General features: G+C 44.9%; 1 protein-coding gene across 1 annotated transcript in view; it reads left to right on the top strand.

Annotated features, from left to right (window-relative positions):
- LOC306982066 (gamma-aminobutyric acid receptor subunit gamma-3-like) overlaps window positions 1–22,439 on the top strand; it is a 138,438-nt gene that overhangs the window by 67,094 nt on the left and 48,905 nt on the right. The window contains exons 4-5 of the mRNA XM_079581846.1: window positions 17,243–17,334; window positions 20,022–20,153. Of these exons, the coding sequence (XP_079437972.1) occupies window positions 17,243–17,334; window positions 20,022–20,153 (224 nt within the window). The remainder of the gene's footprint in view (window positions 1–17,242; window positions 17,335–20,021; window positions 20,154–22,439) is intronic.

Below are 22,439 nucleotides of genomic sequence, written 5' to 3'. Positions count from 1 at the left end.
TTTTTAACGTTTTCGACCCGGTTTAGTCGCTTTTTTGACCTGCTTTGTCGTTTTCGACCCGTTTTAGTCGCTTTTTTGACCCGCTTTGTCGTATATGACCCATTTTCGTCACTTTAGTCGCTTTTTTAACCCGCTTTGTCGTTTTTGACCCGTTTTCGTCACTTTAGTCGCTTTTTTGACCTGCTTTGTCGTTTTCGACTCGTTTTAGACGCTTTTTTTGACCCGCTTTGTCGTTTTTGACCCGTTTTCGTCACTTTAGTCGCTTTTTTGACCTGCTTTGTCGTTTTTGACCCGTTTTCGACGCGTTTTAGTCGCTTTTTTGACCTGCTTTGTCGTTTTTGACCCGTTTCCGACCCGTTTTAGTCGCTTTTTTGACCCGCTTTGCCGTTTTTGACCCGTTTCCGACCCGTTTTAGTCGCTTTATTGACCTGCTTTGTCGTTTTTGACCCGTTTTCGACCCGTTTTAGTTGCTTTTTTGACCCGGTTTGACGTTCTTTACCCGTTTTTGTCGCTTTTTTGCACGTTTTTAACGTTTTCGACCCGTTTTTGACCCGGTTCGTCGTTTTTGAGCCGTTTCGGTCATTTTTGGCCCATTTTTGAGGATTTTTGACCCATTTTTGACCCAAAAATGCTAAAAAAAAAAAAAAAAGTGTAAAAAAAATGCGACTTTTTTTTATTGCTTTTTGTCCCTTTTTCCCCCTCACTCTTGTCCCCTGTTTTTCTCCCTGTTTTTGTGGGGCGTGTTCCCGTTTTTGACCCTTTTACTAGTTTTTGTTGACCTGTTTTTGACCCTTTTTGTATTTGACCCCTTTTTGTTGTTTTTTGACCCGTTTGTTTTTCCTCAGAGACACTGAGACCAGAGCCAGGCTCGATCCCACAACCTTTAGACCTTTAGACCTTTGTGAAACCCACTGTCATAGTGCAGTGACTTTACCTCTGAGCCACAGCGGCTCTGCTTCATCTGGTTCAGGTTCTTCTATAGGTGCTTATAGAAGTATAGCTCAGGGAGGAAGAGGCTCGGTCAAGGAGTCGCACGATACAAAAGAAAAGACATTCACTGTAGTTTGTCAGGGCAGTAGCTCAGTGAGTAGAGTGTTTGGTTACTCGTGTGTCGTCTGTGAACCAAATGTTGTGGGTTCAATTCCTCCTCTCCTCAGTTCAGACATTGGTTCCTCAATGGAGTAGTTTTATTACTTGGTGTCATCACTAAAGTATAATGTCACTAAAACCCCTCAGCTCTCAGAACCATCACAGGCTCAAGCCAAACTGACACAGGTGGGGCTTGATCCCAGAACCTCAGGGTCAACACACTTTTAAAGCCCTGTGATTAACCCACTCAACCACATCTGGATGCTAAAGTTCTCTGTCATGTGTTTATTTGACTTAACTTAACAGACGCACAGTTGATTTTGTTGATATTAACGACATTTAACTCCGGATCTTATCTGTGGAAAGAGCTCAATGACTAGAGCTGCTGGATAAAGTGAACAGTCCCTGATCCAAAGGTTGAGAGTTCGATTCCCACAGAAAGCACTAGTTTTAAACCATAGTGTTGTTTGAGTTTTACTAAATTACAGATGTGGAAGCAACAGGTGAGACTCGAACCCCCGACCACAGGCAGATGAGTCTTCTTAAAGCCCTGTGCCTTAACCACTGCACCACATCTGCACACTGGCTTTCACTGTTATGAGTTTATTTGACTTAACAGATGCACAGTTCATTCATTATTAAACTTCTGTTTCTCAGATGTAAAAGCAACAGCAGAAAGACACAGTGGGGACTCGAACCCCGGACCTCAGGGCAGAAGAGACTTCTTAAAGCCCGAGATCTGAACCACTCAACCACATCAGAACCTTGGAGCTGGTTCAGTGTCACTGTCATGAGTTTGTTAAACTGCACTGACTCTCTCAGTGACGAGAGCAGACAGTTTAAATAAAGCGTACCTGATCCAAAGGTTGAGGGTTCGATTCCCGCTCTCTCACAGAAAGCAGCAGTTTTAAAGTACAGTGTCGTGTAGTGGAGCTGTTGGTTAAATGTGTGACGTCTGGTCCTTTAGTTTTAAACTATAATGTGGTTTGAGTCTGAACAAACGTCACAGACAGAAGTGGATCAACAGCACTGGCACAGGCGGGATTCGAACCCTGCACGTCATTGCAGCAGAGGCTTTTTTAACCCCTGGACCATTGAACACACTGAGAGTCCAGCAGATGATCAGGTTGAAGAAGCTTCAGCTCCTCAAGCACTCAGTCAGACCTGAGTCAACAGTGAAGGTTCAGAGTAAATGTACAGATGTGGATGTTTGTCCTCGTGTGATGAAGGCCATGGAGGGACCTGCGGGAGCTCAGGGACCTGGGTCCCCTGTGATCTACATGAGTTTAAGCCTCGGACTCAGGTAAAGAAACACAAGGACAGAAGCTCAGACTCTGGTGGATCTGGATGTAGACCCTGAATCTTCATTTATCTGAGATTATCCACGTTTAAAGACTCCTGCTCGACATGGCAGTAGCTCAGTGAGTAGAGTAATAATAATGATAATAACAATAATAATAGTAATAAAAATAAAAATAAAAATAATCATATATCAAACTTTATAGCACTTTTTTTGGACACTCAAAGACGCTTTACACGCGGGATAAAACAAAATAAAGAAGGGGTTTAAGGAAAAGCTAGTTTGAAGAGGTGGGTTTTGATACTGATTTAAAGTTAGTGAGTGAGTTCCAAAGGGACTCAGATACAGCTGGGATGGAGACGGGGCGGAGGGAGATGTCGGTGTAGGAGGATCCAGGTGGTCTGATTCAATGCAGTATAGTCCATGGGTTTGTCCCAGGTTTCAGTGAGACAGAGTAAATCCAGTTTATTGTCGGTGATGAAATCACAGAGGAGCAGCTTTTATTGTTGAGTGATCCTGTATTGAAGAGTGCTGTCTTAAGAGGCTTTGGTTGTGAAGTCCGTGTGGCTGAAGTTGAGACGGGCAGGAGATGAAGTCACGTGACGAGTGCGCAGATGACGTATGCGGATGTTGTTGTTGTGCCGGTGTACGAGAGGGAGTGAGCTGCGGGCGGACTGGAGAGATGGATTAGCTACTGTTTTCACCACTGAAGTTGTAGTCGAGGAGATTGCGACGAGGGAGAAGACGGTGTTGTAGCAGAGAGAAGGTGCGCGGTGGCTGAATCTGAGGAGCTGCGAGGACGTGTGTGAAGCGCCATGGTCGGAGCCGGCGATGGCAACAGCCGCGGAGAGGCCAGCAGGAAAGCCACGAACAGTAGCCGCATTGCTGACAGGCTGCTCCGGAGAGCAGGCCGGCCAGTAAGCGGGTTGTATTCCGCTGCTCGATGCGGACGACCAGGCAAAGACTGTTACCAGGCGACATCGGTACGTAAAAACAGTTGTGAGAAGCGGCCGCCAAAACGCGCCAGCGTCCTCTCACTTCCGGTCACTTACGGTATAAAACGAAGCGGAAAAAAAGAGATTGTTTACCGGTGTGCCGTCTGTAAACCAAATGTTATGGGTTAAATTCCTCCTCTCTCAGACATTACTCTGTAACTTGAAGTCACTGTTTAATTTTGAATTTGTGAACTCTTGAGAAGTACTGTGTGGTCACTCAGGGGGCCAGTCTGTTTTCACCTCTTCAATAAACGGAGATCTGCCATTTTTCTCCAAAGAGTAACCTGGCTCTGCCTCTCTCTGCTTTCACACGTTACAAGAATTAGTTCTGTCAGACACAGTTTCTTGTTGATTACCGTCTGTCGCTTTTTTTTAACCCGTTTTTATCGTTTTCGACCCGTTTTAGTCGCTTTTTTGACCCGTTTTGTCGTTTTTGACCCGTTTTAGTCGCTTTTTTGACCCGGTTTGTGGTATATGACCCGTTTTCGTCATTTAGTCGCTTTTTTGACCTGCTTTGTCGTTTTTGACCCGTTTTCGACCCGTTTTAGTCGCTTTTTTGACCCGCTTTGCCGTTTTTGACCCGTTTTCATCACTTTAGTCGCTTTTTTGACCCGCTTTGTCGTTCTTGACCCGTTTTCGTCACTTTAGTTGCTTTTTTGACCCGCTTTGTCGTATTTGACCTGTTTTCGATCCGTTTTAGTCACTTTTTTGACCCGGTTTGTCTTTTATGACCCGATTTCGTCAGTTTAGCACTTTTTTTGACCCGGTTTGTCGTTCTTTACCCGTTTTTGTCGCTTTTTTTCACGTTTTTAACGTTTTCGACCCGGTTTGTCGTTTTTGATCCGTTTCGGTCATTTTTGGCCCATTTTTTAAGGATTTTTGACCCATTTTTGACCCAAAAATGTTAAAAAAAAAAAAAAAAGCGACTTTTTTTTATTGCTTTTTGCCCCTTTTTCCCCCTCACTCACTCACTCTTGTCCCCTGTTTTTCTCCCTGTTTTTGTGGGGCGTGTTCCCGTTTTTGACCCTTTTACTAGTTTTTGTTGACCTGTTTTTGACCCTTTTTTTATTTTACCCCTTTTTGTTGTTTTTTGACCTTTTGTTTTTGTTTTTTTGACCCGTTTGTTTTTCCTCAGAGACACTGAGACCAGAGCCAGGCTCGATCCCACAACCTTTAGACCTTTAGACCTTTGTGAAACCCACTGTCATAGTGCAGTGACTTTACCTCTGAGCCACAGCGGCTCTGCTTCATCTGGTTCAGGTTCTTCTATAGGTGCTTATAGAAGTATAGCTCAGGGAGGAAGAGGCTCGGTCAAGGAGTCGTACGATACAAAAGAAAAGACATTCACTGTAGTTTGTCAGGGCAGTAGCTCAGTGAGTAGAGTGTTTGGTTACTCGTGTGTCGTCTGTGAACCAAATGTTGTGGGTTCAATTCCTCCTCTCCACAGTTCAGACACTGGATCCTCAAGAAGTGGTTTTATTACTTGGTGTCATCACTAAAGTATAATGTCACTAAAACCCCTCAGCTCTCAGAACCATCACAGGCTCAAGTCAAACTGACACAGGTGGGGCTTGATCCCAGAACCTCAGGGTCAACACACTTTTAAAGCCCTGTGATTAACCCACTCAACCACATCTGGATACAGATGTTCTCTGTCATGTGTTTATTTGACTTAACTTAACAGACGCACAGTTGATTTTGTTGATATTAACGACATTTAACTCCGGATCTTATCTGTGGAAAGAGCTCAATGACTAGAGCTGCTGGATAAAGTGAACCGTCCCTGATCCAAAGGTTGAGAGTTCGATTCCCACAGAAAGCACTAGTTTTAAACCATAGTGTTGTTTGAGTTTTACTAAATTACAGATGTGGAAGCAACAGGTGAGACTCGAACCCACGACCTCAGGCAGATGAGTCTTCTTAAAGCCCTGTGCCTTAACCACTGCACCACATCTGCACACTGTCTGTCACTGTTATGAGTTTATTTGACTTAACAGATGCACAGTTCATTCATTATTAAACTTCTGTTTCTCAGGTGTAAAAGCAACAGCAGAAAGACACAGTGGGGACTCGAACCCCGGACCTCAGGGCAGAAGAGACTTCTTAAAGCCCGAGATCTGAACCACTCAACCACATCAGCACCTTGGAGCTGGTTCAGTGTCACTGTCATGAGTTTGTTAAACTGAACTGACTCTCTCAGTGACGAGAGCAGACAGTTGAAATAAAGCAAACCTGATCCAAAGGTTGAGGGTTCGATTCCCGCTCTCTCACAGAAAGCAGCAGTTTTAAAGTACAGTGTCGTTTAGAGGAGCTGTTGGTTAAATGTGTGACGTCTGTTCCTTTAGTTTTAAACTATAATGTGATTTGAGTCTGAACAAACATCACAAACAGAAGTGGATCAACAGCACTGGCGGGATTTGAACCCTGCACGTCGTTGCAGCAGAGGCTTTTTTAACCCCTGGACCATCGAACACACTGAGAGTCCAGCAGATGATCAGGTTGAAGAAGCTTCAGCTCCTCAAGCACTCAGTCAGACCTGAGTCAACAGTGAAGGTTCAGAGTAAATGTACAGATGTGGATGTTTGTCCTTGTGTGATGAAGGCCATGGAGGGACCTGCGGGAGCTCAGGGACCTGGGTCCCCTGTGATCTACATGAGTTTAAGCCTCGGACTCAGGTGAAGAAACACAAGGACAGAAGCTCAGACTCCGGTGGATCTGGATGTAGACACTGAATTTTCATTTATCTGAGATTATCCACATTTAAAGACTCCTGCACTTGTGTGTCGTCTGTGAACCAAATGTTATGGGTTCAATTCCTACTCTCTCAGACACTGCTCTCTAACCTGAAGTCAGTGAACAGGTTCCTCCTATTGAATCAATAGTTTCTTCATACTGAAGAAACTATTGATTCAATTAGTGATCACGAAGAAACTGTCTGACAGAACTAAGTATTAGAACCCATTGAGGTTCCTATCGGGTTAAATTCGTTCAACGAGCTGCTGGTTGTAGGTGGCTTTAGCTCAGGGACTAGAGGATGGGTGTAAAGGCCCTGTGTCGCTTGTGAGTTCAAACCCCAGTCAGACTCACCAGCTCTGACCTGAGTGTCCAGGTGGGTGCAGAGCACCAGGCACTTAGCATTTTTATTATGTGTCATCACTAAAGTACAATGTCACTGAAACACTGCAGCTCTCAGAACCATCACAGGCTCAAGTCAAACCTGTGCTATAACCACTGGACCATATCAGGACACTGTCTGTCACTGTTTATTTTACTTTACTTAACAGATGCACAGTTGATTTTTTCTGATTAGTCACCTTAATTCCTTTCATTCCTAAAGGGCAGTAGCTCAGTGATTAGAGCTGTTGGTTATATTTTAGCCGTTTATAATCCAAAGGGTTCGATACCTGCTCATTCCCAGGTGGCAGCTCTAAACTACAGCTTCATTTGAGTCTTGCTAAATTTCTGTTTCTCAGAGAGATGTGCGAGCAACAGTAGACAGACACAGAGGGGACTTGAACCCCTGACCTGAGGGCAGAGGAAACTTGTTAAAGCCCTCGGCTAGAACCACTTGACTATATCAGCACACTCTCTGTCACTGTTATGAGCTTATTTTACTTAAGAGATGCAGAGTTGATTTTATTCTCATTAATCACATTAATGGCAGTCATTTCTCGATGGCAGTAGCTCAGTGATTAGAACTGTTGGTTATATTTGTGTCGTGTTACCTCGATACCTGCTCATTCCTACGGAAACTCATTGCTGCCAATGTGAGTGAAACATTTTTGACTGCGCTTTCTCGTTCGAACGTAATACCATCTCGTTCGAACGTAATACCATCTCGTTCGAACGTAATACCATCTCGTTCGAACGTAATACCATCTCGTTCTAACGAGTTGCCAATGTCGTTCTAACGTAATACCATCTCGTTCTAACGAGTTGCCAATGTCGTTCTAACGAGTTGCCAATGTCGTTCGAACGAGTTGCCAATGTCGTTCGAACGAGTTGCCAATGTCGTTCGAACGAGTTGCCAAAAGCCCAACGCGCACCAGAGCGCAGCGGCACATCATCTGACGCACGTCCATTTCGGCACAGGCGGCGCGTCAGGGCACTTCAGTTCAGAGGCTTTTCCTCAAACCATGTGGTGCTTTAAACGCGTAGTTCATACATTTATCATTAATAAAATAAGACACGTATGTCCGTGTTGCGAGAGAGAGAGAGAGAGAGAGAGAGAGAGAGAAAACGTGGCTCTCTTTTGCAGGTTAAAAGGGGGCTGGTGAGTTTAACATGCTCCACCTGAGCCCTGATGATGGTTCTGTCTCCGCTGCTTCTATCATCCCCTTAAACAAAGTGTACGGCGGTCTCCCTGTCTGTCACAGCCGAGACCCGTCTGTGCCTCTGCAGCAGGTCAAAAACGTAGGCCTAGGTGTTTACCCCGCGGCACCGCGTCTGAGGAAAAGCCTCTGAACTGAAGTGCCCTGACGCGCCGCCTGTGCCGAAATGGACGTGCGTCAGATGATGTGCCGCTGCGCTCTGGTGTGCGTTGGGCTTTTGGCAACTCGTTCGAACGACATTGGCAACTCGTTCGAACGACATTGGCAACTCGTTAGAACGACATTGGCAACTCGTTAGAACGAGATGGTATTACGTTCGAACGAGAAAGCACAGTCAAAAATGTTTCACTCACATTGGCAGCAATGAGTTTCCGTACATTCCCAGGTGGCAGCTCTAAGCTTAGTTTGAGTCTTACTAAATTTCTGTTTCTCACACAGATGTGAAAGCAACAGTGGACAACAGTGAACCCCCGAGCTCACGGCTGAAGATATAATCTTAAAGCCCTGTATCTGAACCACTCAACCACATGAGCGGCTGTTCAGTCTCACTGTCATGAGTTTGTTAAACTTCACTGAATCTGGACTTCATTTTAGAGAGATTAATGACATTTAAAGACTGGTGTTTGACCTGGCAGTAGCTCAGTGAGTAGAGCGTGTGTTCACTTGTGTGTTGTCTGTGAACCAAATGTTACGGGTTCAATTCCTACTCTCTCAGACACTGCTCTGTAGCCTGAAGTCAGTGAATAGGTCCTCCTTTATACTGAAGAAACTGTTGATTTAATTAGTGATCACAACGAAACTGTGCCTTTGTTTCCCATCAGGTTAGCTCAGGTACTAGAGGATGGGTGTAAAGGCCCTGTGTTGCCAGTGATCTGAAGCTTGTGAGTTTAAACCTCAGTCAGACTCATCAGCTCCAGAGGAGATGAGCAGGTCCCTCAGACCTGAGTGATTTTTATTACTAAGTGTCATCACTTAACAACAATTTCACTGAAACACTACAGCTCTCAGAACCATCACAGGCTCAAGCCAAACTGACACAGGTGGGACTTGATCCAAGAACCGCAGGGAACACAACATTTTGTAAGTCCTGTGATTTAACCACTCAACCACATCAGGATACAGAGTTTCTTTGTCATGTATTTATTTAACTTCTCTTCATAGATGCATTTTGTTCATATTAACAACAGTCAGAGTCCTCAGCTCTGAACAGAGTGTCCAGGTGGGTGCAGAGCGGATGAGCAGGTCCGTCAGGTAGTTCAGACACTGGACGCTCTAGCCAAAGGCGTTCCATGCACTGAGCCTATTATGCACTGGGTTCAACAATAGTGGATTTTCTTTCATTAAAACTCCAGAACCCAACCTTACCAGGGGTCTCGAGGGCTGAAAATCATATCTATCTTTGGACATGTCCAACAAATGAATGATGGAATCTAAAGCACACATTATGGCCCGTAGTTCCTGCATTAATATCCTGGTCCCGACTGAGAATGCGTCTAACACCGGTGAATGAGTCCACATATGAGGATCCCTGTTTAAACTCCATATTGTATTAGGTAGATGGATTGTGTGCTCCGGTGCGGACGCGGCTCCAAATGGTGTTTATCCTTTCGCTCTCCTTCATGAAGAATTGAAATCCGGTCCGGCCACCAATTTGCCAGAGTCGTCTTTGCGATATAAATATTTCACTTATAAATATTTATTCCATCTACGCAGCGTCGGCTTGGCCTCGGGAAAACATTAGTCAGTGATCTGTGCGCTTCTCCTTCTCTACAAAGTGCTATCAGATAAAGGGCCGCGTTTGTAGGCAGAGTGGGAAGTAACTAGATGCTTTTACTGAAGTAATTAATGTGTTTTTGAAGTAGCGGCGCCGTGCTTGCTTGGCAATTAATCTATTTTTTTAAGACGGGTCATGGATTCTGGTGATAATAGTTGAAGTACACCAAGTTCTCTGTAATGGTAGCAGTAGTATTGTGTCTGAAAAACCTTCTTTTAAAGCAACTGCGCTTGAGTTTTTGACATGTCCAGCACCTCCAAAGTTAAACCATGGATTTCATCAATGCATCTTCACCAGTGTCGAAACTCAAGGTCAAAAAATAATCTTTGTCCGTCACATCAATAGACATTTTCTTTTGAATCCGCGGCCGACTTCTAATCGACATCTCCGACTTGGAAGCACAAAAGCCTCTGGTGCTTTTTTGGTGGGGACTGTTGAAACGGTCGGCTCTTGTGACTGGCGGTGGAGCCGTTCGCCCCCGTGTGACGCCGCGATCAGACGGGATAAGCACCAAGACATTCTCCAACTAATTAATTTCCCTGCAAAGACGTGCATCCTTTGGCAATCGCCTCAAATTAATCTGATCTGATTCACTCGGTGTTGGCCTCAAGCAAAGTTTATTAGCTGCAATGTGAAGTAGTTACATACTTTAAGTACTGCAGCTTCCACTTCAGTATATGTTCAGTAAGTACATTAGTAGTAGGAGGAGGTGGTTGTTATTTTAATGGCAGCAGCAATAGGGGATAGTTCCATTCAGGGCTGTCATGATAAATAACCATATCGACTTATCGTTCAATAAAAAACAGATACATTTTTGGGCTCGATATTTATCGTCTGCACATTTATTAGCATTTCCCCCATTCTTTCTTAGTAAAACTTTGATTTTTCAATATATTCCATGTTTATTGCAGCTTGTGTGGTATTTTAAGTAAGTATCTAGGGTCATTAGAGTCAATAATATCGTTTATCGCGATACTTTCCTGCCTCAATATATCAAACTTCAAATTTGTTATCGTGACAGGCCTAGTTCCGCTTCCTGTCAGCCTGGTGGATGAAGTTGTCCTTCAGTCAGTTGGACCTGTCACTGAGCGAGACTCCGCAGTCTTCTCCCTGAGGCGGGATTGAAGAGGCAGTGAGATTTTAAACAGTCGGTCCAACATGGCAATCTGCGACAGGGAGACAGTCTGAAGAGTCTAGACTAAAACTCAGACAAAATTCAAGTGTATGGGCTGGCTCTTTAAAGGGGCTAGATGCAAATTAGCCATTTTATACCCACTACTGCCACCTCAGGTCATACGAGTAACTGCACCGTCTAAATTAAGCTTGGCCATGACGGCACTTCGGACCCAAATTAATACCTTTTTGAGTGACAGTGCAGGATTTTAGAGGCAGTTGTGGTGAATATGTTTGGGCTCATTCTACACATTGAGGAAAATACTTAATTTTAACATTTATAAACTCCATATAGTCCCTTTAAGTGTGGACGAATGCATGAATGAAACATGCCACCACTCCAGACCATGTCTTTGATGAGAACCAAGATATCAGTTACAAAAAGTACATTTTGTACGATACAGAGCCTTTAATACACCAGAAAAGGTCATATCTGTTTTGATTGATTTGCTGTGGCGTTGTTTCAGGAAACCTCTGCCATGTCAAAAGATCCAGTGTTGATTTCATTTTTCACCAAGAGAGTGACCAATGCTCAAAGCCTTCTTCAGCTCAACCCAAGATTCTCAATGGGGCTAAAATCTTAGCTTTGTGTTGGCCAAAAGGATGTCTGGAATATGCCCGTGCCATCAGGGGGGATTTATTTATTTATTTGACAGGGACACTGTACATTAATCAACATTTCTGTAAATGTACCAGAGTTAGTCAAAAGGCTATTTTTCATCCGTCGTCCCTGGACACATGTAAATAGTCTCCCTAAGACAATAAAACATTCAAAGTCAAACTTCAATTTCAAAGTTAGTGCAACAAAATAAAATACAAAGTAGGACACAGTCATTACACTATACAGGTTAAATACAAATACAAAACAGTGCAAACAATGAAAGAGTCATATGATGCATATACAGACAGGGGTTAATGACTGGATTAAATCCATTAAAGGAATAACTCGGTCTTTCAGGATGTTCAGGTCGTCCAGTGAGCTCATTCTCTGGGCACATCGTGATGCTGAACCTAGACCCAGACCAAGACCATAACAGTTAAATCCAGATGGTGCCTTTTTCAGGGTTCAGGCAGTTTCTTTAACTTTAAATTGACTAAACTTTTACTGAGAAATCTGAGTACTACATAGTCGTGTCCCTCCATGACTATCCACTCACCAAACAGACTAATACAGTCCGAGTATCCTAGCCTTAAGATTAAATATTTATGCCCTAAATAATGAAGTTGCCGAGTCTCCTCTGTTTCTACATCCTTCCAGAGCCCGGGTCCGCAGCCTTCACCTGCTTCTCTCTCCTGGAGGTCTCTAAATCATTGTTTCTTGTCAATAGGCGTGAGTAATGCCCTGCTTAACGCGCCTGTTTTTCTGACTTTGAAATCTCTCCCCGGGGGATCCATGCCAGACGCTGTAGTTAATTTCGGTCCCGTATCTTCCTACACTGGGCTTAGTTGTTTTGCATAATGTCCGTGAATAATGGACCTGCTTTGTTGCCGTCATTGTCTGTTAAGGCTGCAATATATAAATGCAGCATAAACCTGACGACAGCAATATCGCACATAACGAAAAATACGTCTTATTTGTTTCTTTGCAATTTCGATGGTCGGAAGTTGAAACCAAAGTGTGGGAGGACAGTCAGAAATCATGCCCTGGATTGTCTTTGGTTTACAGTTTACTTTAGTCCAGGTTTTAACATCTGGGTAAATACCATTGTTATTTTGTAACCAGTCCTGGATTACCTGTAATTATTGGTATAGTCCTGGTTTAAGTATACATTTCTCCAGAGTTGCTTCAGTCCTTCCTCTGGTAAAGGTATAAAAGAATTCAAAAAGCAAGACAGCATTTATTTGTTTATTTATTTATTATTCCATAAAGTCACAGCTCTGAATAAGACTTGGACGTCGTACGCACTGCTTCTGTTCTGGGTTTGGGGCGGGTCAAATGCCTGGTTGGATAGTTTGTGCAGATCTCTCACATAATGTAAAAGGTTGTACAAATGAGTAGGTTTTTGACTATTGCAGAAAGTCATGAAAGCATCTGGATTCAGAGCCGTCTTCTTATCTTATATTGGAGTTTAATCTGGTCCAGTGCAGGTTATATGCTAAAGATTCTACCAAGGACAGACTTCTTGAGGTTGGTTGCTCGGATTCAGGAAAAAATGTTATTATTACTGGATTGTTTTGGTTTGCAGTGTCGTGGCCTGTTCTTTTCCGGGCTTAGCTCTGGTTTTGTCTTGGTTTAGTCCAAATCAAGTCATGGTTTAGTATCAGATGTAACCAGGGGCTGAGTGGTCGACTAGTCATAGTTAATCATTTAGTCATTATTCAGACTTGGTTTAGGGCTGTCGTCCAGCTTGAGTTCCGATGGCAAGTCCTGGTCGAATCCCGGTTTAGCCTTGGTCTAGCCCTTTTTGTAGTTGTTGATTATTTCTGCTCTAATCCAAGTAAGATCCGAGCTCAGACCTGGCCGGTGTCTCTAGTGTCTCCAAAAGCACCCAGTGGAGACAGGAAATCCCATTCGGAGAAAACCACTGACATGTACGTCCACGTTGCTGCGGTCTGAGTCATGAGCGGGACCCCTCCTGTTGGGTGCCCCCTCATCATTAGCACCCAAAGGTTACCGCGGTGACAGGAGCACCCAGGGAGGCGACGGGGAAGGTCAGGCCTCTGGGGAACGACAGGGAAAAGGGCACGACTTTAAGAGCTGTAAGCAAAGTATGAATTTAAAGTGGACACATCATCCGTAATGAAAGCTCATAAACATTCTTTCGGGTACCTTTACGTCGCTGTTTCTGACTCGTGTTGTTTTTTTATGACCGCGCCTCGTCGGCATCACCTGGGATTACAAACTGCCTCCTCAGAGTCTCTCCCAGTTTGACCTTATCACTGGAGCTTCACTGGCCCCGGTCGTTTATATTCTGCCGGGCTTCCTGCTGATGCGCTGACCTTCTGACGGCCATCTTGGCGGTCCTTAGACTCAGCAGCTGTGGGAAAACAACAAAAAAACTATTAATAAATCAAAGGTGTAAGAGAGCTGTCAGCGGGTCTGATTCACTGTGGGTAAAGCACCCAAAAGCAAACACTGGAGTGAAATATAGTTAATCAGTTCAGTCGATAAGCAGTGATGCTTAATACATTGACAGAGGAGAGAACAGATGAACTTTTGACCCCACACAAGAGTAAGGAAGTGCACATCGATAGACTGTTTGAAGTTGTTATGAAGAATTATTTTCATGTGGTCAAATTGCATTCCCTGCACTGTTTCATGGCACCTATTACTGTTGATAGCTTCATCTGCTTGAGCCGTGTTGGGTTTTTTTAGTGCTACAATTCATCACAACTTCTTACATAGATGGACTGACTAGAAAAAAAGCCGCCACCGGGATTAAGAAAAAGAAATTGTAATCTGGGGTTGCTGCAGTTTGAGGTTCAGCAAACACTATGTGATCAGCAGACGACCTGAACATCCTGAATGACCAGGTTATACCATCGATGGAGTTCTTCTTCCCTGATGGCACTGCCTGGTTTCATTCAGGGAGCATGAGATGTCATTTTCACACACGGATGGGCCACCTCAAGTCCAGTCTTGACCCCTTTGAGAATCTTTGGGATGTGGTGAAAAAGGCTTTGCACACAGTGGTCGCACTCTCCCATCATCAATACAAGATCTCAGTGAAAAATGAATAGATCTTTTGACATTGCAGAAGGTTATTGTAACAGTGCCACGGCGAATGCATGCTGTAAAGAATTGTTTTTGGTCAGGCATTGTACGTATATTACTCTTTCTGCTGCTGGTGTTTTAAAGTTTAAACTACTTCGGAGTCCTTCGCGTAGAATTTGTTGTTCTTTTTTAAATGCTGTTGTAGAAGAGACGAGGATTGTGCCAGTCTCTTTCCAGTAAAGTTCAGTCTTGTTGTTGAACTGCTTTAGTTACTTGTGAAGCCCACAATATCATTAGGTACAGTAGCTTTGATAAGTTCAAACATCCCTGCTCCTTATCCCACTTGCTATTCTCGTGCTCACACTTGGACTCCACTCATTCATCATCTATTATTTCAAACCCACCACGGCGCCGCACTCTGAGACAGTGTGTACAAATTGAAAATTATCCACGAGCTTAGTTCTTATTTGTGATGACCACTCTCCGCCACGATAACTCTCTCTAATGCGCTTGAAGCTCCGTACGAGTCCGGACCGCATTACTCTCAGTGCCATTAGACTCTACGGGCCACTCGCCGCTGTTCAAGTGGCTCTCAGGCGCAGACCAAACAAAAGAGCCATCATCTGTCCCGCCACTCCAACCGGGGCTGAAACAAGCAGAATATGGGCTTTTTACCCCTCAGCTTTAAAGATGTCAGGGTTATTGTGCGGGCCCGGGTGATGGACAGGTGACATTAGCAGACGCGCCAGGCTGCAGTGGTCAAACGCCATCCGCCATTTAGGAGAAAGGGCCTCAGAAAGACCAGAAAACTGAAGGGACAAGAGGACTATGATGTGGAAGAGGTCATCTTCGTGCTCGTGGGGTGGGGTTAGTGTGCGAAAATGGCTTTTTGAAGCTTTTCTACCAAACTTTTGAGGTGGTGACTCCCTCAAAATGAACGTCTGGTTTAACCCACTAACCCCCACTTTAAAGCGCCACTGCAGGTGTCGTAGCATGTTACGTTTTTTTACTCATTAATTGTCCGTGAGAGTAAATACTACGCTGACAGAAAAGACAAAGGGCGAGAGGGATATTGTACATCCAGTTACACAATGGAGATAATTTTCTTCACTCAAACCTGGCTGTAAATAATGTTTAAGTGGAGCTAGCCCGCATGTTAGCTTTGCCCATTAGCTTCTGCTTTGTGATTGCATTAGATCCCCCAATCATCCCATTAACACTTGTATTACCCCCAGAGGGACTACGAGGATTTATTAAGGTAAACAAGTCACTTAGTACTGCTTTAATCGAGCACATTTTCTTCAGTTTTACCCAAATCTAAAAGTTTCTCGACTGGAGAGTTTACAGCATGCCAGTGTAACTCCTCATTTGAAAGCTAAGACCTGCAAAACTCATCTAAGCTTCTTCTCTGTTTCTTTTATAACGTTTTAGTCGTGTTTTTTGTTTGTTTTTTCTCATTGCTTTTTGTCACATTTTTGTCCTGTTTTGGCCGCATTTCGTAATGTAATGTAACTATGATCAAGCCCAAAAAAACATGTGAAAAAACAAATAAAACAACAACATGATCATCATAACAAGAGAGAACTTTAGATGAGTTCAAGTGAGGTGTTACATTGGCCTGTCAGCTCCAGTCGAGAAGCTTTTAGATTTAGGCAAAGCCAAACTGGCAGAAATGCAGTGGGTTAAGAGGTCAGATAGTTTACATGCTCATTTGACACATATTTTCAGTTTTTGAAGGGGCTAGATTCAAGTTGGCCATTTTATACTCACTACTGCCACCTCAGGTCATACGTGTAACTGCAGCTTCTATATTAAGCTGGTGCATGACGACAATTAGGCCCTGAAGTAACAACTTTTTGAGTGACAGTGCAGGATTTTAGAGGCAGTTGTGATGAACAGGTCTGGGCTCATTCTACACATTAGGACATGGCTGGAACATGTAGGGGGAGGAAATACATAATTTTAACATTTTTAAACTCCATATAGTCCAGTTAAAGTAAAAAATACTATTCCTATTGGAAGCATTGAGCTACAATGTTGTTTCCTCCTCATTTTATTTATATATTACATAAATAAGTGACAAAATGAAAGGTCCAAATGCACAAGTTTAAAAATCGTCATTTCCTTTTTCTCTCCTTCATAGTCTGACTTTGTTTGCTTTAACTCCGATGCTCTTCCTGACCCTCTCCGTTTACCTAGACTTGGAGCTGGTCCAGACTGCTTTACCCCTCGGCGCTCTCCTGCTTTCTTGTTACCGCCTCTAGTTTCATTCTCATTTTTCAAGCGTTTGACAGCACGGTCGCAACAACACGCGTCCTGGCATGTCTCCCACAAAACACAATCCTTCCTCGTGTCTGCACCTCCGAAAGGGCAACATACTCCATATACTGGGGGATACCTTTAATATTTGATCATAAAACATCCGTCTCCCGAGAGAGAAGCGGCATCACCGACTCAAACTTTCACATAATTAGGCGCGGGGTGAGATCCGGGGTGAGGAAATGTGCTGAAGTAAACAATTTGTGCAGAGCGTGTCATTTGATTTCCATATCAAACACACAATGCGCATTTGAGTGTGTTTCTTTTGAAGTCAACATTGGAGTTGGGGCTTTATGTAAGGCTGTGTTTCCAAAGGAGGGGCGCGGGGACCCCCATTACCAAGTTACACTTTCACGCCGTGGTTTTACGATGCTTATTTTATGACGTTTTATCGAGTTGCGCTTCAGGGTTTTCAAGGAAAGTACTACAACATCCACCTGCAGTGTCTGGCCTGAAAACTACCGCATTCCACACTGTGCAGAAAGGACAGGAACCGCTGGACTTAGAGACACTAGACTCTGCACAGCTGGCACATCTCTCTTTTTGTAAGAACTGTTGCTCAGAGTATTGATTTGCCCCCCTCCCTTTCTCTCTCTCTGTCCTCAGGAATACCAGATCGATATCATCTTTGCCCAGAGCTGGGTGGACACCAGACTGCGCTACAACAGCAGCAGCATGCGGCTCCTCACACTCAACAGGTAACTGCAGATCACAGATGATGAGTTAGTTCTCTGCAGCCGCAAAATCAGTATTTCACTCAAAGGTCCTCCCACACCGCGGACTGTGCAGGTTGATGTTGATGCAGATTTATCTACAAATGCCAGTGTCGTCCATCATGTTTGGCCTGAATGGTCAGTCATGGTCAGACATTTTAAAGGAATTAACAGTATTCTTCACATTTCTAGAGCACTTTAACCTCTTAACCCCCGCCTTAACCAAGCACATTTTCTCCTGTTCCGCTTTACCCAAATCTAAAAGCTTCTCGACTTGAGTTTACAGCCTATAGGCCAGAGTAACACCTCATTTGAAAGCTAAAACCAACAAGATTTTGCTTGCATTTTTTGTCATATTTTTACCGTCTTTGCTCTGCCTGATCCCGTCAGACCTTGGAGCTAAGCAGGGAAGGGCCTGGTCGGTACTTGGAGACTGGCAACCAGACTTGTCGCCTCGCTTCCATCAGTCTACCCCAGGGCAGCTGTGGCTACAATAGTAGCTTATCACCACTGAATATGGAGTGAACGAATAGTGCAATGTAAAGCGCTATATAAAACCAGTGCATTATTATTTAGTTGGGTTTTTTTTTGTCACCAGTTTTGTTGGTTTTTCGTCACATTTTTGTTGCGTTTTTTTGTCGCTCTTTTGCCAAACTTTTGCTTTTAGATTTGGGTAAAGCCGAACTGGAGAAAATGTGCTCGGTTAAGGCGGGGGTACAGTCATGTAATCTGATTTGTGTAATAATTCCTCAAAACCATCCTGAGGGCCCGAGGTCATATGATGGAGGGCCGGTATTGGCCCACAGGCCTGATGTTGCCAACCCCTTCACAAACTTTGCCATTTATTAAGGGAGGGATTATATAAAATCTACGTTTTAGTGCTTTTTACCTCGTTACAATGTTAATTCCATTATCCGAGCTGCAGTTGTTTTTTGACCCAGTTGCGCATCTTTGAGTCATCGCTGAATCTTCTCCAGTGACTGTTCTTAGTGTCACAACATTCTAAAGAGTTTAAAATTGACTCTGTGCATAACGCCGCCACCCAAGAAGTGACTTCCTGTTTCGATCCAGCACGCCAAAATAAAAGCACACAGCTCGTCTCATTGGTTAGTTCAGCAGGTACTTGCAACATTACAAGAATATTATTAAATACACACATTTTAGGTGTTTTGTTTGATAATAGTCAGAAAGAAAGTTGAACTAATCAAGGTCAAGTTTATTTCTATAGCACATTTACAACAACCACAGCTGCCCAAAGTGCTGCACAACTCAAACAGATGATAAAAACCATGAATACAAATACAAACAAGGCATAATAAACTTTACGTCAAAATCAAATTTAAACAAAAATACAATGGAGAAACAATGTGTAACATATTAAAAGGCCTGTGTAAAGAGGAGGGTTTTAAGGGAGGACTTAAAACTGCTTAGGGTCGGGGCCAAACGGATGTTGAGGGGCAGAGCATTCCACAGTCAGGGGGGCAGCAGCGGAAAAAGCTCTGTCTCCTCTGGTTTTCATGTGCGTTTTGGGCACATCCAGAAGGAGCAGGTCAGCTGAGCGAAGTGCTCTGGACGGGGCATGGATAGATAGTAGCTCAGACAGATACAGAGGTGCCAAGCCATTTAAACATTTGAAAACAATTAAAAGAATCTTAAAATTGATTCTGTGACAGACAGGAAGCCAGTGCAGACGGGCGAGCACAGGTGTAATGTGCTCACGTCGCCTGGTGCCTAATGAACTAATGAATAAGACGGTGCTTTAATTTTGGCGTGCTGGATCGACAAAGGAAGTCACTTCTTGGGCAGCGTTGTTATGATCTGAAGTCAAATGAGGTGGAGGTAACTGAAAATTCAAAGATGGTAACTATGGTAACTGGCAAACAGCAGATTTCTTTGTCTTAGTTTTTGGCTAATATTTCATTCATTACTGGGAGAATCCACATCAGACAAAAACTGTCTCAAAGTTTGTCTCTTCTGTCCAATTATTTTCTCAAAGGCATCCAAAAGTGGAGACAATATTCAAAAACATAAGCGTGATATTGTCCAATAGGAAGGACTTTCAGCCATAAAGAAACTACCGGATATTTACTTTTAGCTGTTTTAGATCAATATGACATTTTCTAACCAATAAAGTGAAAGATGTGTTTGAGATTGTTGCTCAATACCCACAAACACCATAATACCCCCCTCTCTGATGGCAATAATGACATTTTATTGCTTTGATTCACACATCCAATCGTCCAATCAATCAGAACAAGTATGATTTGTTTTTGTACTGCTACTTTAAAGCAGTGAAGTTGCCAGAAAAATCTCAATGACATTTTTGTTTCAGTCACAAAAGAAGCAGTAGACCTGACTCTGAACATCGAGCGCTAACAACCATTTCCCCTCATTGGCGTCAGCACTCTGCAGTCGCCTTGTTCTTCTTAGTCAAACAAATAAATCCTTTCTTTCTGCCTTTTGCGGTTGCTACTATTGTCTCTCAGCAGCCTCATACTCCGAATATCCCATTTGAGAACAATATTTCCGGCTCGGCTCCGGAAGACGCCCCATAATTAATGGAACAAATTGATTGATGTGCTTAGTTTTCCCCCTGGTTGCCATGTTGTTGTTTTTTCTTCACTTTTGGGAAATTGCACCATTTGCTAACTACGTGCCTTTTTCCTCCACAGCAATATGGTGGGACTGATATGGCTGCCCGACACCATCTTTAGGAACTCAAAAACGGCAGATTCCCATTGGATAACGACGCCCAATCAGCTGCTCCGGATTTGGAACAATGGGAAAATACTCTACACGCTCAGGTAAAGGCTTCTATAGGACTGAGCGCGGCGCTGATGTAGTAATCCAAATATGGTCATTTCCTTCCAAACTTTGGGGCCGGTTTTTGGTTACGCTCTTGCAAAAACCTTCACCACTCAACACTTTTATTTTAGTTAGTTTCTGGCAGTGGTTCCCCTGTAATGCCCCTGCCCCTGCTCAGAGTAGATTCCGCACCGCCTTCAGTCCATTGTTTCGAACGTTTTCCTGTCCTTAATCTTCACTCACTGTAGAAAACTTTTAATGCATCCAAAGAAACACATTTCCTCCTGCCCTTTTCCGCTGAAAAAGCATGTGGCTAATTACCATAAGTAAACATAGATGCGCCGCTTTTACGTAATGGATCCTGTTCTTTCGACAGTTTCACTCAAATAACTATAAAGTATAAGATAATCCTTTATTGATCACACAACAGAAAAATTCACTTGTTACAATCGGCATTCAATAAGATCACTCAGGGTGTTTGTCTGATCACTGTCTGTCTTCGGGTCCTGTTTGAGGCTTTGATTTTCTTCTTTTGCTTGGAGTTCTGCATTTGGGTCCTGTTTCTTAACACATGACAGATTGTCCAGACCCAGCAAACTGCTTTCCCAAAGCCATGGCCGGAAAATATTCTCCGTCCAAGGTGGGCCATTGTCCTGGGGCCACCGTCAGACCAAGACCCCCGTCAGGAATGCACTCTCCTGTCCCTACTCGGAGATCTCTGAGGCCATGGCCCTGGACAACCCGGGCCCGCCTCTTCCGAAGACACCAGCCCCGCCTCCTACTGCGCCGGACACACCTCCCGCCTCTTCTGAAGACACCGGGCCCGTCTCCTCTCGCCTCTTCTGAAGACACCGGGCCAGCCTCTTCCAAAGACACCAGGCCCCGCCTCCTACTGCGCTGAAGACACCGGGCCCCGCCTCCAACTGCACCGGACACACCTCCCGCCTCTTCCGAAGACACCGGGCCCGCCTCCTCTGCCTCTTCCGAAGACACCGGGCCCGTCTCCTACTGCGCTGAAGACACCAGGCCCCGCCTCCTCTCGCCTCTTCTGAAGACACCAGGCCCCGCCTCCTACTGCCCTGAAGACACCAGGCCCCGTCTCCTCTCGCCTCTTCTGAAGACACCAGGCCCCGCCTCCTACTGCGCTGAAGACACCAGGCCCCGCCTCCTCTCGCCTCTTCTGAAGACACCAGGCCCCGCCTCCTACTGCGCTGAAGACACCAGGCCCCGCCTCCTCTCGCCTCTTCTGAAGACACCAGGCCCCGCCTCCTACTGCGCTGAAGACACCAGGCCCCGTCTCCTCTCGCCTCTTCTGAAGACACCAGGCCCCGCCTCCTACTGCGCTGAAGACACCAGGCCCCGCCTCCTACTGCACCGGACACACCTCCCGCCTCTTCTGAAGACACCAGGCCCCGCCTCCTACTGCGCTGAAGACACCGGACCCGTCTCCTCTCGCCTCTTCTGAAGACACCAGGCCCCGCCTCCTACTGCGCTGAAGACACCAGGCCCCGTCTCCTCTCGCCTCTTCTGAAGACACCAGGCCCCGCCTCCTACTGCGCTGAAGACACCAGGCCCCGCCTCCTCTCGCCTCTTCTGAAGACACCAGGCCCCGCCTCCTACTGCGCTGAAGACACCAGGCCCCGTCTCCTCTCGCCTCTTCTGAAGACACCAGGCCCCGCCTCCTACTGCGCTGAAGACACCAGGCCCCGCCTCCTACTGCACCGGACACACCTCCCGCCTCTTCTGAAGACACCAGGCCCCGCCTCCTACTGCGCTGAAGACACCGGACCCGTCTCCTCTCGCCTCTTCTGAAGACACCAGGCCCCGCCTCCTACTGCGCTGAAGACACCGGGCTCCGCCTCCTACTGCACCGGACACACCTCCCGCCTCTTCTGAAGACACCAGGCCCCGCCTTCTACTGCGCTGAAGACACCGGGCCCCGCCTCCTACTGCACCGTACACACCTCCTGCCTCTTCTGAAGACACCAGGCCCCGCCTCCTACTGTGCCGGACACACCTCCCGCCTCTGCCAAAGACACCGTCTGTTCTTAGTGTTTTTGCTTTGTGTTCCTCCATTAAATTTTATTTGTGAAAGAGAATATTCGGGTCCTATTTCTTGAACAGACTAGAAATGTATAAACGGTTTAAGATGCATAAACTGTTGAAATCGCCTAAGTGCTTAAATGGCTGACAAGCTGCAAGAGGAAAAACTAGAAACTTTTGCTATTGACAGCAGAATTGCGGGAAGGCAATGCAGAAATTTCATAAATGGGTTAATTTGCATA

The sequence above is a fragment of the Gobius niger genome (genome assembly GCF_951799975.1).
Source record: "Gobius niger genome assembly, chromosome: 23".
NCBI lineage: Eukaryota > Metazoa > Chordata > Actinopteri > Gobiiformes > Gobiidae > Gobius > Gobius niger.
The sequence above is the reverse complement of the archived record's forward strand: the minus strand, read 5'-3'. Positions and strand labels throughout refer to the sequence as shown.